Source organism: Mirounga leonina, unplaced genomic scaffold (assembly GCF_011800145.1).
Source record: "Mirounga leonina isolate KUSES-001 unplaced genomic scaffold, KU_Mleo_1.0 Mir_173, whole genome shotgun sequence".
NCBI classification, from domain to species: Eukaryota; Metazoa; Chordata; class Mammalia; order Carnivora; family Phocidae; genus Mirounga; species Mirounga leonina.
In genome coordinates, this window is record NW_023270447.1 from 77,761,227 (window position 1) to 77,778,698 (window position 17,472).

General features: G+C 45.2%; 1 protein-coding gene across 4 annotated transcripts in view; it reads right to left on the reverse strand.

The window, feature by feature from the left end:
* ZBTB40 (zinc finger and BTB domain containing 40) overlaps positions 1 to 17,472 on the reverse strand; it is a 74,199-nt gene that overhangs the window by 13,218 nt on the left and 43,509 nt on the right. For all 4 annotated transcript variants that reach the window (XM_035019557.1, XM_035019554.1, XM_035019556.1 and 1 more), the window contains 9 exons: positions 14,261 to 14,450; positions 13,504 to 13,646; positions 9,688 to 9,880; positions 7,803 to 7,939; positions 7,195 to 7,396; positions 6,721 to 6,854; positions 4,917 to 5,085; positions 4,153 to 4,620; positions 3,158 to 3,364 (listed from right to left, as the gene is read on the reverse strand). In XM_035019557.1, the coding sequence (XP_034875448.1) occupies positions 3,158 to 3,364; positions 4,153 to 4,620; positions 4,917 to 5,085; positions 6,721 to 6,854; positions 7,195 to 7,396; positions 7,803 to 7,939; positions 9,688 to 9,880; positions 13,504 to 13,646; positions 14,261 to 14,450 (1,843 nt within the window). The remainder of the gene's footprint in view (positions 1 to 3,157; positions 3,365 to 4,152; positions 4,621 to 4,916; positions 5,086 to 6,720; positions 6,855 to 7,194; positions 7,397 to 7,802; positions 7,940 to 9,687; positions 9,881 to 13,503; positions 13,647 to 14,260; positions 14,451 to 17,472) is intronic.

Consider the following 17,472-nt stretch of genomic DNA (forward strand, 5'->3'; position numbering starts at 1 on the left):
CAGCTGTGCCCCCAGGCTCCCTTCTGGGCCAGCAGAGAAGTGGAGAAATCAGTGAGGTGAGGGTCCAGATCCCCCAGATCCTAGGGCCTACTTCAGCTAGAGCAATCAACGTCATTTGCATTTTTCACATGTTGGGCTTTGAAATAAGATTTTGTTAGGAAAAAAAGGGTTTCTTCAATCAAGAGTTGAAATTATTGAGAAGCCCAGGACTCAGCCCTTGGCCTTCTTCTTTATCCTCCCTTTGTAGATAACCTTATCTCAGAGCTCAGATACCATCTGTACCCTGATAGCGCCCACAGTTCTATCTCTGGCTCCCAGTTTCCCCTAGAACTGCAGACTTAACACATCCAACCTCTTAAGACTGTCCTTCTCTGCCTGGAGGTGTCACCGGTCCCCCAGACAGAGCTCCTGAGGCTCCATCCCTGGCACTCCCGCAACCTGCCAGCAGCCCCCATGCACTCTGGTTTCCTCCGCTGCAGTGAATGGCAGGTCCATGTCCTCAGCTGCTCATGCCAGAAACCTCACACCCATCCTTAACTCCTCCCCGCACACCCACACGCAGCCCACCATGGGTCCTATCACTTCCACTTCAACACCACATCCCCAAACTTGAACGTCTGACAACTGCCCCTAGCACACTCCAGCTGAGAGCCCCGTCACCTCCACACCGGACAAATGGCCCGCCCTGCCTCCCTGTGAACACGACTCTTGCCTTATTACAGCAGACTGTTGAGAGTGGCCAGAATTAACTCCAAAAAACCTAAGTTACATCCTACTGCTCTTCTGCTCCCAACTGTCCTATGGCTTCCTGCTGTAGAATAATGGCCCCCAAGGATGCCCATGTCCTAACCCCTCGAAACTTGGGAATACGTCCCCTCACGCAGCAAATGGGGCTTTGCAGGTATGACTAAGTTTAAGGATCTTGAAATGGGAACACTATCCTGGATTATACCAGCAGGCCCAACATAATCACAGGGTCTTTGGAAGAGGGAGCAAGAGGGTCAAAGGAGGAGGCACGATAGGGGACCCAGAGGTTGCAGGGGCATGGCCATGAGCCGGGGAAGGCACACGACCGACCTCCACAAGCTGGGAAAACAGGGAACAAGTTCTCCCCCCGACCTTCCAGAAGGAACACACTCGCCAAAACTTTGACTCTTCCTAAAACCTCTTTTAGCCTTTTAACCTCTGAAGTGGCGAGATAATACATTTGCACTGATTTCAGCCACTGTGTGTGGTAATCCGTTATAGCAGCAATAGAAACTAGCACACTCTGCATAAAAACCCAAGTCCTAAAAACAGAACAAAATAAAACAACAACAACAAACAAAATCCTGACCCTGGTTTCTAAGGCCCTACAAGACCTGGCCTCTGGTGACCTCTCTGGCCTTCTCTCTTACCACTCTTCCCTTGTCTACTCTGCTTTGGCTCCTTCTAGTTTTCTTGATGTCTAACAGGTCAGGCTCATTCCCACTTGGGGAGGGGGCTCTGCACTTGGGATGCTCTTCTAGATCTTCTGTAGGCTCTCACATCACTCGGTTTCCTACACAAGCCTCACGTCTCCGGGGCTGCCTCTGATGAGAGCGAACCCTGCCGTTCCCCTGCTGCTTCCCCTACTTTATGCAGTGACTACTGTCCGAACTTATATTACATGCTTGCTTATGGTCTCTCTTACCCACTGGAATGCAAACTCCATGGGACCATGTGTGTATACTTACACTCTCCCCGGGGCCTGGAATAGTGCTGCAGAAATTCATTCACTCAGTAAATGTTTCCTGAGGCTCTACTCTTGCTAGGTACTATTCCACTCATACACAAGTGGGGGCGGGGGGGAGACTAACAGCTCCACCTTCATGGAGCTTGCATTCTAACAGGGGGAGACTGACTAGAAACACAAGAAATTAATGAAGTAGATAATATATCCTACGACAAGCCCCACAGAGGAAAACGATGCAGGGGAGCTGGAGCTGGGGCTGGGGCTGAGATTTTACACGGGGTGGTCGGGAAAGGACTCGCGGGGAAGAGGTATGAATGAAGACCTGAAGGAGGTGAGGAGGGATGACAAGAAAGCAGGTGTCCTGCAGGGCTGGAGCCTTGCAAGGAGGCTGCAGTGGGGAGAACGGGGTGAGGGTGGGGAGAGGAGTAAGAGGGGAGGTCTTAGGGGACCTGGTCACGGGGAGCCTGGTGGGCTATCGTTAGGCCTTCAAGATTTTACACCAAGTGAGGTGAGGAGCCTTTGCAAAAAGGTTTTGAGCAGAGGAGTGACAGGATATGGGTTAGCACTAAAAGGACCACTGGGGCCTGTGTCCCGAGAGCACCATCTAGGGAGAGGAGGAGAGCAAGGGGACCAGTTAGGTGGCCCGTAGCTACCACAATCCACGTGAGATGATGGTGGGATTTTATTTGTTTTTTTTTTAACGTTTTATTTATTTATTTGAGAGAGAGAGAGCATACAGAGGGAGAGGGAGAAGCAGGCTTCCTGCCAAGCAGGGAGCCCGATGCGGGGCTCGATCCCAGGACCCTGGGATCCTGACCTGAACCAAAGGAAGACGCTTCACCGACTGAGCCCCCCAGGTGCCCGATGGTGGGGTTCTTCCTTACACATAAATGTACAAACAAGGCAGAGAGTCCTCCGAGAAGCCCTCACTGACCACTCATCTCCCCGCCTCTGACAGGACTAGAAACCCCTCCTCCATCCTTCATCTGGCTGGGGTTATTCCCTATCCCACTGCCGACGGCTCTGCACTGCATTGGTCTCTACACCAGGGAACCCCTGGCCCATCAGCTCTGGGAGCACAGCAGTTCCAGCTTCGTCACTCGGCCGCGGCCGCTGCCTGACCCATAGCAGGTGCTTAGCCAGGGTTTTTCTCATGCTTGAACTCCACCTCCAAGCCCAAGGAACTCCTGGCTTTCTGCCAAGTCTGCAACTGTACGGTCACAATCCTACCTTAGCTAGCCTCTCTTCGCAAACTCTCACCATGAGCATCTTACATGCCTGTGTATCTATGTACTTCCGTCATCACTCCAGACAAAGACTTTGCATTGTTTTTTTGTTTTTAATCTACTTGAGATACATGTCATGCCTAGTTCCAAATGGGTTTTTGGGCAGTTCATCCAGTTAAAGTTGGCAGGAAAAATGAAGAAACTCTCTACGCCTTACCTTCTGAGTGCTTCTTCTTGGTGTGGTAGGCCAGGGCAGAAGCCTGGGTGAAGGTCATGAGGCAGTGCTTGCACATGAACGGGCGGTCCCCCGTGTGAAGGCGAAGGTGGTTCTTCAGGGTAGAATTGGCTGCAAACTTGGCCCCACACTCTTCACAGGAAAAAGGCTTCTCGTCAAAGTGCTCTGTCAGTTTGTGGTACTGCATGCCTAGGAAAGTCATGCCAGGGACCAGAGGGACACCAGTCATCAACGTGAGGACTCCAGCATGAGGACACGTAACAGCACTGTCTGAGGCCAGACCCCAAGAGGAAGCACAGCATGAACCACAGGACAGTAGGCCATGCTCACTGGGACCTCACTCAGCCATGCTGCTCAGCCGCCTACCGCCCAGCACTCCAGAGGTCACCTTGGTCCCACTCCTGTTTGGGGCAGGCATCAAGTGTTCTGGGTTTATCTTTCCCCTCCCCTCTCTCTCTTAAATAGGATCCACCACCCAGAAACAGTGAAACAAAACTCACTTTTATGTTTCACTGGGTTTATCCAACATCTGGGACAAGGGTAAACAATTTTGACTACACATCCCAGGGTTTCTGTGACTCGTTTATTATCAAGAAATAAGCGATACGTGGAAACCTAAGGGTCAGGTGTTAAATAGCTGGTTATTATTATAAATAATAGTAGCCACAATTTACTAACTCTACTGCAGGCACTGTGCGTAGGTGTTTAACTATATTATCTTAAATCTTTATATAACAATTCAAAAAAGTGGGTGGTGTCAGGGTGCCTATTTAACAGATGGGAAAATTAAAGCTCAGAGGGCTGATTCCACAGCTCATGCTTTTCTCAAAACATTACCCTGCCACTGTAGGAGTCTGCTCTGTTTCCCAGGCCCATCCATAGCCCTTCCTGCACACAGCTAGAGGCAAGGCCTAGGACCCACACTACAATATCCAGAATTCTCACCCTCTGAAATTACTTCGCCTTCTTTAAAGTACCTGAGGCATGGGCAAATTCTCTTCCACAGAGGTCACATGTCACCGGCAGCCTCTTCTTCTTCTTCTTCGGGACATCGGGCTCTCCTCCTGCACCATGGGCCTCCAGCTGATGTTTTTCCAGCTCCTTCTTAGAATCCTTGGTCTCGCTGCACTCCTTACACTGCACCTGTTTGCTCTTGGCCACCCGGCAGCGCTTCATGTGCACCTTCAGGCGGCAGTAGAAATGGAAGCTTTTGTCACAAGCCTTACAGACGAAGCTCTTCTTGGCAGAGTCGGGGGAGGCAGACGTGTCTTTGTCTTGTTGCTCTGGCAAGGAACCGGTCTCGCCTTGACCGCTCTGTTTCCCAGGCTGGCAGCCTTCCTCTGCTGGCTCGGCTACTTTCTCATCTGTTCTGTCGTTGGCTTCACGGTGAAATTTGGTGTTCACCTTCCATCTTTCCCTCCCTCCACTTTCCTGAGTAAGGAAGCCTGCAGACGGAGAAAAACTGCATGGCTCTGGAAATTCTGCGTTTCTACTTTGCTTCCTAACTTTTCTTAGAGAAGGCTGCAGACTATGTGGGACCCTCTAAAACTCTGGAGTAATACCACTGTCACCTTTACTTTCTGATACATGACCATAGCATCAGTTTACATCTCTGTTTGTGACCTATCTAGGTACTGAGAGCATACCGAATAAGGCGGCAACGGACGAACCCTTCTAAGAACTGCTGCCTCTTCTCCAATACAGACACAACCTGCGAGCCCCATCCCACTCTGTTCCTTACCAGTGTATGCTAACTCATGCATGACAGGCTGCAGGCCTGGGAAAGATCTGTGGATGCTGCACAGGAGGTGACATATTTCAATGGCCGGGACAGATTTTTCCATGGCTCTGCTCAGCACTACTTTCAGGGAAGCTTCAGGGCTGGCTGTCTCAGAGGAAATGCTCAGAATCTAAATGAACACCATGAGACAAAGGTTTGTGGTTAATATCAGCAGTATTCTCCATGGTTTTCAACTTAGGGGGAAAAAAAGCTAATTTCAGGAAGGCACTGCTCCATCTATAACAAGTTTACATTTCTTGTGATAAATGTAGTGGAGAACCCTCTTTTCCAGAGAACAGGGAAATTGGCAAAATTTAAAAAAAAGAAAGAAAGAAAGAAAAGAAAAGGGAGGCCCGTGTCAAGACAAACATGCAAATACAAAGAAGGTACCAGCAAGGAAGCACTGTGCACTTTCTACAAGAAGTAACTTTTCAGAATCCAGGAGTCTCCACAAGAACTTTTCTAGATCTTAATATTAAAAGCTTGGAAAGCTGTAGGATTTGGTAGTTGGTGGCTCTGTCTTGAAGATCAAGATAATTTTTCATAATATATAATTGTCTCAGTGTCTGGAAGTAATTCTGCATGATCAGTGGCTTCACATTTTTAGACCCTTAGATGTACCCTTTTAAACATTTTCTTTCATGAAAAAAAAAACTCAGCTTTTTAAAGACGGTTCAAATAGGGGCTTTAAAGAGGCCAAGAATTTTATTTCAAAGCCATCCTCTTTCAGAATGTTAGAGCTATCAGCAGAAAGAGTCCGTACACTGAGAAAATAAAGCAAAACCATCCACAGATGGCCAAATGGAATTTTCGTTTGGGAAGACATTTTATTTCTGCTCTTTTCAAGTCTATCTAAATAAACCTAATGTCCCTGGAGGCAGGCCTGAGATTCATTAGCAAGGCTCAAACTCATCAACTGCAGGAGCTCCGTTTCTGAAGCGGGAAGCATGCTAGAGAGAGTCTAGCAGATGCATCCTTCCTGTGAAGCCCCAAAGAAATATGTTCTACCGTCTTCCCATCTGAGAGTCAGACCAAGGTGGCGCTATCACCTGTGTGGACAGCGTTAGAAACTTGCCCTTCTGCACACCTTCCATGCCTACCTGGATTAAAAAGCACATACAGGTGAACCTAATTTTAGTCCCTTTATAATTCTTCCCCACTTGAGATGCCCATGATCCTGGGCTGGACATCCATGAATCCCCCCACTGTCCCCACCTGGTTTTTCTGGGATGCTGGCCACACTGAGAAGCATTACAGAAAATGAGCTGGCACTGTTTGCTACCGCATATGGGCAAAAGCTTTGTTCTATCTATGTTTATCTTGGCTCTTCCTAGACGCTGGAACAGAGTATGTAATATGACCAACTTTACTTTTCTTCCTCTGAAAGCAGTTGCTTTTGAGAACATGTTAGGGAACAGTATCATGGTTCCCCTTGAGTTTACCGAGGTTTAGGCAAATGAAATACATCTAGGTTTGAGTCACATGAGCCTGGGTTCAAATCCTGACTTCAACTCTGACCAGCTGGAGCATCCTAGACATGTTACTGAACCCCTTGGAGCCTGAGTTCCCTCATCTGTAATATGTGGATGACACCACCCTGCCATGCAGAGTTGGGAGAATTAAAAAACAAAGAAGTGTTGGCTCAGCACGGGGCTCGGCTCGCAAAAGGCACCCCGCATAATCTGGTGCCCCCCTCAGGAACGAGACCATCCAGGGCATTAGCCTGGTAGAACTCTCTGGAACAACGGGTTTTCCCCCGCCGCACCTCCTTCACAGCGTCTACCAGCTGTTCCTCCTCTGCAGTAAAGCACTTGAGTCCCACCCCCTGTTGGATGGCCTCTAGGATCAGTCTGCGATGCCTCAGGATGGCTTCCAAGGCTGCACTTTCTGGGCTGGCCACTGAAAGAAAGGGGGATTGAAAACTCATGAGTGAAGCTATGAGCACCATTTTTCCTTCACCTTTCTCAACTCAACTCTTCACAGGGAGGATACACTTCACCAATCTCCTTCCTGGGGCTAGGAGTGGGGAAAATGGCAAATTAATACAAGCTTAGACTATTTCCTGCGTATTTTATTTTACAAGGTGCACAAACTCCCATGTCCTTGAAAAAAACTGCCAGTCCTTACTTCCGATGGTAGGGATGTGGAAGATGGCCATGAGAGCTGCTGCTCTTTTCTGGCAAGACTGACTCTACTCTCCACTGGGGACAAGGCTCTGACAGAAATCAGGTACGCCTACCTGCCCGGAAGAAGGCATCGGCACCAGATTCCCTTCGTATTTCCTCCATGAGCAGGTTCAGGGGGCAGGTCTTGGTCTCCTGAGCCACCAGCAGCAATTGCCAAATGGCTGTTGCAGAGAGAGTCTGCTTTTCTAGAACTGCTGACATCAGAGAACTGAAAGCACCCGAGCCAGAGTCACGTTTCACGAGCTTCTCCATGACCTTCAAGATGTGGTACAAAAATACATGTAAGGGATCCTCTAGGCGCCAGCCCAGCTGCAGAGCTGCGAGTCTGAGTCCTGGGCTACAGTGGACGTACTTCTGGGGGTTTCTCAACATCACTTCTCAACCGGAGAGACTTTTATAACTGCCAAAGCTCTTCACACTTCCTTTTGAATGCCTTTCTTATTACTGCAGAAATTACAACCTCTGACTTATCACTCTGCCCTAGAAATCAAATCACCTTGTTTTTCTCCTTCTCTACGGACCCCTTAGCATTTCTCATCACGGCTGTGTGTGTACATTTATGTAAAATACAAATATATTTTTAAAGTATGTATATATGTCATCTTCTTTCCTTCTCTCATTTTACCCACCCTCCCTCCCTCTCCCCCTCTTTTTCTCTTACCTCTCTTTCTCCACGGGCTAAACCCTTCACGTGTGGGATCATTTTTAGTAATATCTGGTTGTCTGTGAAAATCTCCGAGAGGTTTTCATGATACCGCCTCAACAGCTCAGTCCCATAATCATCAGGGCTTGCTTGGACTGCAAGGATATTAGCAAAACAATAATGTTTGCTACAACAAAATGTCCTTATAGGCTTCTGCTACAGAGGATGAGGGGAGTTATAAATGACAGAGGAAGAGCATTATCACACAAGTGCTCTGTCTCCTCTGCAAGGCAAGTTCGGCTCCTGGCTTGGGGCCTCATATACGTGTGTTCAGATCTCCTTTGGTTTACCCTTAATCACTTGGTGCTTCGGGTCACAAAACCACTAACACTTTCAAAGTCAGGGGTTTGCAAAGTCAGTGATTACTCAACAGGGAGGTAATTAGAAGGCGTGCTTGTAAGAGATTCAGACATACAGATTCAAGGGGTGTTATTCCTCGAGCCTGAGGTTAAGGATCCATGTGGCAATCCAAAATACTAGCAGGCATGAGTCAAGACTCCGGTAGTGAAGCTGACCCATTGTTCTTCATGCCCTTTGAGCCAATCTGTTACTCTCTTTTAAAAGGTCATATTTAATTTCAAAGTAAGAAAAATAAACACTATCAGGCATTTCCTTTGGTTTTATAGATATTTAAAAATGTATTCTCCTCTTTGGCCCAGTTAACTTTGCTTCTGGGAATCATGCCTTAAGAAATGCTCTGGAGGCAAAGAGTCTGTGTACAAAGATATTTGTCACTGTGTCACCTGTGATGAGGAGGTGGAAGAGAACACCTAATATTCACTGAGGACCTATGATTTGCTAAATGCTGCACATACATTGTCTCACAGTAGCCACAAAAATGGATGTGATGGGTGCCATTCTCACCCCCATCTCAGAGAGGAAAAAGCGAGGTTCAGAAGGGTTAAGTCATTGGCTCAGGGTCACACAGCTACAAAATAATCAGGCAGTCTTGACAGCCCTAACCGTTACACCACATGTACCCCTAAACAGGGCATGAGTAATGCATGATATACATCCCTATAATGGAAAACTACACAGCCTTCAAAAATAGGGTTATAGAGCATTTTCTGCAATGTGGGGGAGAAAGTTTATATAACACTGTTAAACAGAGGAAATTATAAAATTATAAAATACAGTAGAATATCTCACCATTGTAAAAATAATGTGACAAATACGTCAATGGGCTAGTACTGACATAATCAAGTGGAAGGGTTTGAGATTGTTTTCTTCTTTATTTTGTAAATGGTTCAAGTTTGTATTGGTATTCATGATTTTTATAAGCTAGAAGAAAGTTCTCTCCTTTTCCAACTACCCTTTTTCTGAAAACCACCTCGGTCTCAAATGCTCTGGGAATGGGGAGAACTGGCTAGACTTGGTGCATTTTTCTAAGGACTGGGACAGGGACTCCTGTCCCCCCAGACTGAAGGTACACGAGGGGTGGGTAATTCTGGGGACCGCCAGAACCAAACAGCACTCACACGGGAGTGGGAAAATCAAGATCAGAGTCTTGGCTGTTCAGATTTATCAACCCAGCTTGTCAAAATCATGAGCTCTGTGAGCCGGCTGGCTCCTTCAGCATTCCCAGGTGCCAGGTGCCAGCCCTGGAAAAGCCACACCTTCACAAACGCCGAACCACGGGAACATCACAGGGATGCCTGATGGACAAGAGGCATTCTCAGATTTCAGATCTTAACTCCAAAACTACTGAGAATCACTGCTTTCTGTTGTACAAGGGCATCTCTCACCATTACCTCATCTCCCCAGCATGGAGCCCAAAGGGTGTTGAAGCTCTAATTTTCTGTGGGAGAGGTTCCAGTCCAGAGAGCCGACAATTAACGGATACCTGGGGTGCCTGACGAGGTGGCTAATCGCTGCAAATTCTCCAGCAGAAGGCCCAAGTGTGGTGATGTCGGTTTCACAGCCTGAAGGAGTTTTACCAAACTCTCTGCAGTCAGGGTCTTATCTTCAGACACACTGTGCAGAAGCTTCTCCATCGTCTCCTTGGGTGTCCCGCCCTCGCAGCAATCCAGGATCACCTGCAGCAGCAAGCAATCAGGCAGACAGCGGTTACTGGCACTTCCAGATGCATCTGATGCGCCGCGGGGAACCCAGCAAGGCTCTCAGCAGGACGGGGCGCCTGTCCCTGGGTCCCCCTCCGCGGCCTCCGGCACCGCTTATATTCCCAGAGTCTCCTCCTTGTGCTATGTCAGTAAAAAGCCCAAGTTTTCTCCAAACGAACAGTTCTGTGAAAACCCTTCCTCCTCAACTGCAGGTCTGTGTAGACGCTTTGTGGTTCCCCCCCATCCCTCCCCCCCAGTTTGCATTTTGTGAGATTTCTACCCAAAGCCCACATGGCAGCGCAGGCAGCCTACCTCTCCCCCAGTTCTTCAGACTGGGTTCGTTCAGACACAGGGACTGAGAAACAGACGGGCAATTAATGAATACAGCTACAGCGGTTTTCAGCCTCTGTTCAATAACTACATGATTGTGTAAGAGGTTGCAATTTCGGGGCAATCCTGTTATTTTACTTCCTTTTACTTAATTTTCATAGCAATTTGAATGTCCAGATAATTTACACATTAGTCTGGTCTCCAAAATAATAGATTTAAAGTGCATTTCTGGATAATTTTTCTTGTAGTTTCTGTATTCTCAATCTCTCTTATCAGCTCCACACACACATGGCTCCGGTCATCATCCCCCACTTCCACCCCCTTGTTCTTCCTTGGTGTGCTGGAGTCAGGAGAGCACAGGGCTCCAGCAAGAGGTTGAACAATAAAACACACGACTGTTATTTTATAGTTATTTTCCTATTACAAGAGAACTATTTCCTAATGTACTACAACTCACTGTGTATAACTTGGCTCTTATGGCACAGATAACGTGGGAGGTTATTTCAACACATATAATCTACAGATTCCTTAAGTAACTGAATTTTGAGCTTTCCTTTGGGAAAATACCAGCTTTCAGGAGAAACAGTCAAGCAGATCAGTCACAGTAGCATGCCAGAGGATGCCATTATCAAATTAACTCCCATTGAAAAATAAATTTAGCTATAAAACCAAATTAGTTTCATGTATATGAAAGGAGTATCTACATTATATATATGAAAGGAATGCATACATTATATATTAAGCTGTCATATTCATCAATACAGAACATAGTCATTCTCTTTAATGTCTAATATAACTAGATTCCTACTAAATGAATCATAATTTAAAATTAAAGCACCTGTATCTAAAAACCATGCTGATTTCAGTGCTCTTAGTTCCTAAGCAATGGCCTGATACATAACGAGGCAGCCAGATACTGTCCAGAGTGGGTAGGGGCTTTAAAGCAGACAAGCCTAGTAGGAACCCCAGTCCTAAAATGTACAGCCGGTGTGACCTTCAGTGAGTCCTTTCATTCTTTGAACCTTATCTTCCTCATCTGCGAAAGAAGAGAATAATACCAACTCTTGCACACTTGTTATTAGGAGTTTCTGAAGTGAAGTTGCTATTTGTAGAGCCTGACGTAACGTCTAGGACATACGTGATCTTTAAATGACAGTTGGTATTGATACCCTTAGGCAGCTGTATGCACAGTGGTTAAGAGAACGTGCCGTATTTCCAAGTCTGAGCTCCAGTATGGATGCCCAGCAGCTGTGTCTCTGGGTGAGCTGCTTCACCTTCCTAAGTGTCTGTTTCCTCATATTTAAAATGAGGGTAATATCCGTGACTTCATAAAGTTGATGTGAGGGTAGAATTTAGTAATGTTTAAAAGGTCCTCAGCACACTGCTCGGCACACGGTAAGCAGTAAGTTAACAACTGTCATAATTACTATTTTTGTATCTGTTTCCAATCCTGAAGTAAAGACATTTCTATTTACCATTTCTTATAGAACCCAGGGTATGTATATATAGGGGCCGTGGTGCCTTGATTAGCATCATTCTGTAACAGAAGAGAGTTCTAAAAGGCTCGAGTGCATGTTCCATGTGATGCCCACACACTGTGGCCATTCAATCAACATTCACCTCTATGGTCCTGGTTTATTGTTTTGCTTCAGTTTTCATGAGAAGAAGTAGCTTAATGAAGCTCTGGTAGAACCCCAATTCTAAGAGGTGTTTTTGTGATTTGTAACTAATTACAGTTCTTCTGCTTCAGTCCTTTCTGTCAAGTAAACTGAAAGTGACAGAGGAAAATGACACTGTGGTCTGTCTTGGTGCAGAGAATGAGGCTGAGTCTGGGCTCTTCCTATAAATGCTGTTTTACCAAGATAATGAGACAGTTCAAAGGACACATTCAATCTAGCTAATAAGGAAAAGGTTTGAATGAGTAATCGAATGAAATCCCTAAACAGGGAATCAGGTACTTCTAGAGCTATAAGCAACTTACTTAAACTGAGTGCCTGAAATTACATTCAGTCTTAAGCCTAAGGAGAAACCGGAAGCTTAATCTTATTTTGTATATTATCTTTCTCTAAGAAATTCAAAGGAGTTATAATTTTGGGAACACATAATTTATAAAGTCTAATTTTGAGATTAAGGATTGTTCCCATTTTATATGAAAAAACTACAATTTATGACCACTGAGAAAAAGAGAATTGAGGATCCAGTCTTTACTACTGATCCATTCTACCACTGCTTTCTAAACATTTTCTCTCCCAAACATGTAAGCCACTTCCCAGCTTTAAGAATTGATGCCACAGAAGTTCTCTGTCCCTACTCCTTCCTTCCAGATATAAAAATATTTTTAGCACAAAGTTGAAATCAATAACACCAACAAACACAGTTATCTAGTTGACTTGAGAAGTCATGACAGCAGTTTCATGAGGATTTTAGTAGCTGCTGGTAGGAGAGTAAACTGGTACAACCTTTCTGAAGGGCAATTTGGCAATATATAGCAAACACTTGAAAAATTTTATACTCTCTATTCCAAAATTCCACTTCTTAGAAATTACTCGAAGGAAATAGTTTGAGAAGTATGCAAAGATTTGTGTGCAAGGATGTTCTCTACATCATTTATTATGGCAGAAAGTTGGAAACAAATGTGCAACAACAAACAACTAACGAATTATGGTATGTTCATTAAACAAAATACAACGCAGCTACCAAAGCCCATACTATAGTATGGAAATATATTCACAATACATTAAATAAAAAACCCAAAGCTATTCTGCATAAGCCTATCCCAGGATGACTCAAACGAGAAAAAGTGGGAGCACATGCTCTAAAATGTCAGCAATGATCATCTCTGAGTGATGAGATGGCGAGAGATTTTTTTTTTTCCTTTTTGCTTGTTTCCCCAATTTTTCCTACAGGTGAACAGTGTATCGTTTCTGTAAAAAAGAAAAGTGCCAAAATTATAATTACAAATGTGCCTAAACGTTTTCACTCCTGGGGCAACTGTTTTACATTAACAACTCATTGAGTCAGAGCAGGACTATCCCCACCCTATCCACATATCTAAACATTTCATCATACGACACAGTGTGTAAGCCCCTCAGCCAGCTGCTGCCAAGGGTACAAAGAGACACGGTTCAAGAATGTGAACGTCTAGGTGCTTACTATGCAGTAGGTATAAAAACACTGCAAGGGAAAAAGTGCTATGGGCCACAAAGGAGGTTAAAAAAAGTGCTACATAAACTCAGGAAGGAGGAAGGGATGCTTGACACCACAGTTACCCTTTTCTCAGTGCCAGTCAGGAATTCCTCCTTGGCTGTTTCCAGGAACTCCAGGATAGGTCTCAGCTGTGTGACACACTGGATCAGGTCCTCTTTGTGTTCTAGTAACAGAGCAGACAAGGTCTTTCCCTCCTCTGTGCTCCCTGGGGGAAGAGAGAGTGTGAGAGACGCACAGGAGAAGCTAGTCAATTTGAAGAAAATGACAGCACGGTTTGTCAAGAGAGATCTAACAGAATAGTAAAGTGATTCTCAGCCTATTTTGAGCACCCAAATGCAGAATCTCTTTCTGGAGAGGAAAATATTATTCTGTTTAAACGCTATGAAAGGAAAAATGTTTCATTTATCTGACGCAACACAAAGCTGCAGAGCCAGGCAGAGGTTAACTTCCGGTTGGCAAGGCCACTGCTTTGTACCTAACCCAAACGAGAGAAACTTCGGCCATCAGTGCTGCCGGCAAACCAGTTCACCCTGGGCACTCAAAACATCGCCTGGGATGTGTGGCTTGTGAAGGGCAGGAGAACATTGATGATCCTCTCCAACTTCAAAGTGTCAGACTAGCTAACTAGGGGAGAGGAATGGAGACTCAAATTTAGCTTGTATATATTTAACAGGCAGCTTCTGGAATTATGTGTAGAACTGATGTGAAAATCACTTAATGATAATTAAGCCGCTGAGGAAATGTATCACCGGAGCAAACTTGACAGCACCTTCCCAGAATAAAACTCAAGCCACCCAGGTGGACAGGGTTTTCTCCTACCTTTTGGCTGCACCACGTCGACATCTGGTTTTCTGTCTAACAGTGCTGCCTTTACTGCGGGATTGGAATCTTGGTACAGCTTCAAGAGCGACACGACAGTCTGAACATCCAGGCTCTCATCTCTTACTTTATCCAGGATTCTCTGGAATGCCGAGTGTCCTTCTTCACCCTCAAGACATCCCATTATAGTCTGTGGACACAAGTAACCGGAAAGAGAGATCAGCCAGCCACAAGAACCCCATGCTCCTTGGATCTGGTGAGTGAGGCCCTCAACAATTTGATCCCCGCCTCTTTGGCCTTTCGTGGTATTTGGCATTCCGATGGCTTTCTGTCTCACGGCTCTTCTGACTTCAGAACACTGAAGCATTCAGGATGGATAAGCACCCACCTTTCTGATCCCTCCTACTCGGCCTTCCTCACTGGTTCTCCTTCCAAATCCCTAACCATAAGCAGTACCGAAAACTGATCCCAACTCTATTTTTTCTCCTGTATGATCTCCCTTTGGAAAAACTCTTACATATACAGCTTTCATATCACCTCTAGGCCGATAACCCTGAAAACTAGCTCCCTAATGCTAAGCTTTCTGTTTAAATCTAGAGCCACACAGTTTCTACTAGAAATGCCTTATCCTCCAGAGGTCTTGGCACCACATGCCACCATCTGGACTCTTCTAACCCTGGAGTACTAAAATATCAGCAACTCCAGTGGTGAAATAAACAAAATTAGTGGGAGGAAGGCCAACTGGAAGGAAGGGTTAATATTTCTATTTTAGCAATAATAAATTTATTCTAAAAAAATCTGGAACCAAAAGTTAATTTTATGTGCATAGCCTTTATATTTCTACTTGGCAAAACTACAACCTACCTTTGATGTTTTTTAGTGTCAATACTATAAGTTTCCTCACAAGAAAGCAAAAAGTTATGGTTTTCTGCACATATACCACACACACACACAACATGAAAGGATCTCATGAATATCTATACTTGCAAAGTTCAGCTAGATAGTTATTATAAATTCTGGTAGTAATTATAGGTTTAAAATTTTTGTTTAGAGAGATTTTTATCTTTCTCTCCTCCTCCCAAATAAACAGAAATTATGAACAAGTTAGACTGTGTTTCTTGGCTTTGCTTAAGCTTGCTTCCTGATCACAGAATGAACATATAAAGCCAAGTTAAACTTAAAAAAAAAAAAAAAAAAGGCTCCTGTGATTTTTAGTCATATACAAAAGTAAATTCAGATAAAGCCCAGTTTGGGAATACACATTAACTAAATTAAGTAACTTCCATGAACCTGAGTAACCCATCTTGTCTACATTTTGAAAATAAAAAACAAATGAAATACCAACTCAGCTGAATGCTTACTCACTTTCAGTCACATTCATTCAACCTTCCATGCTCTTTTTAGTCACCCTAAAATCTCTTTAAGGAATGCCTTTTCCCTGACAGCAGTAGGGACCTGTGGTAGGCAGCCTCGAAATGGTTCCTAACATCCCTGCCACCAGGTATTCATGCCCTTGGGCTGAACCTGATGTCGTGCTTCCAAGGAAAAGCATATGGCAAAAGTAATGGAGGGCACTTCTGAGGCTCAGTCACCATGACTTCCCTCTTGTCCATGTGGGCACTCTCTGCCTTCGCTCTGGAGGCAAGCTGCCATGTTGTGAGCTGCCCTACAGAGAGGCCCACGTGGCAGGGAAAGGATGTCTCTGGCCAACAATCAGTGAGTGAGCTTGGAAGTGAAACTTCAGAATCCTGCCAACAGCCACATGAGTGCACTTAGAAGGAGACACTCCCCATCCCCACCCCACCCTCGCCCTCCTCCACTCAAGGCTGAGCTGTCTGCAGCCTTGTCTTGGACCTTGAGCCAGGGACTCTGCGAAGGATGCCTAGATACCTGACCCACAGAAATGGTGAGGTAATGTGTGTTCTTTTAAACTGCTAAATGTTAGGGTAATTTGTTATTCGGCAATAGATACCTAATACAGACCCTCTCAATGCTAATGCCCTCAGTAAACATGTTTTTCTCTCTTTATTTCTCCTTTCCTTCCTCCTTTTCTTTGATGCATCTTAATGGACACAGCATTTAGCCGTCTTCTATCCTAGGCCAGTGTGCTTTCACCTGAAGCTCTCTGAATCTCAGTATCCAATTTGTCTGGCATTATCATTTGAGCCAGTGGGGAAGAGGCGCTTTCATCAATGGTGGCATCTGATGCACTTCTCATTATCCTCTCTGCTGTCTCCTCCTCTGCAGAACTGCTCAGCAGTGAAATTAAAACATTTGTTAACTTCATTGCTCAGCAGTGACACTAGGGTGTGACCATCTGGGAAGAGGAGCAGGGGTGAGAGGATGAAAGGGCCAGAGGGAGCAGTCAGCTGCCTGGACAGCCCTGCTCTTTGCTCTTTCTTCCAGAACCTACTGGGGACCTGGCACCAGAGTCAGCATTTTAACTGTTACTCCATCAGCCCCCTAAGCTGCCTAGGGCTCCTCCGTGCAGTGAGCCCTTTTCTGAAGTAGTGTTATCTGCCTAAACAGAGGGCGTCCCATATTGTGGCAGACTAAGGTTCACTGACTGCTACCATGTAACAGAACTCTAAGACATGAGCCCAAAACAGAGTTTTGCTCTTTAAACAAACATTTGGAATTCCTTTGATTCTTAGAGTTAAAGGTACTTCGATAAATTCATACCAAATTATGGTCACACATGTAATCAACATACTTTGATTTATGAATGAACTATAGGTCAATATATTTAAAGATGGGACAGTTTCCTTTCCTTTTAAAATTTAAGCTTTGCCTTACACTAAGGTCTTTTAATTGAATTTACTTATTTTCCCAACTGTCTGCCTACTGCCTTTGGATTTGTTTGAGTTATGCTGTGTTCTTACTCACCCATGTCTCCCCTGAATGCCAAGGGCCAGATGATGGCACTCATCACACAGACCACAAGAGCTCGACATCATCCCAGACACTGTGTGTATGCGCCATCTACTTAACTCCTCACATCAGTCCTAGGAGGCATTATTACCACAACTACTTAAATGAGAGAGAGGTGAAGTAACTTGCCTGAGGTTGCGTGGCCAGTAAGTAGAGTACCAGGGAAGAAACCCTGAGCTTATTCCAGTGACTCAGCACCCCTTTCACCAGTTCCCACCCCTAGATTTTGAGTGTAACCAAATCCATTTACACTGCATTCTCCTGGACTTACTAGAGTCAAC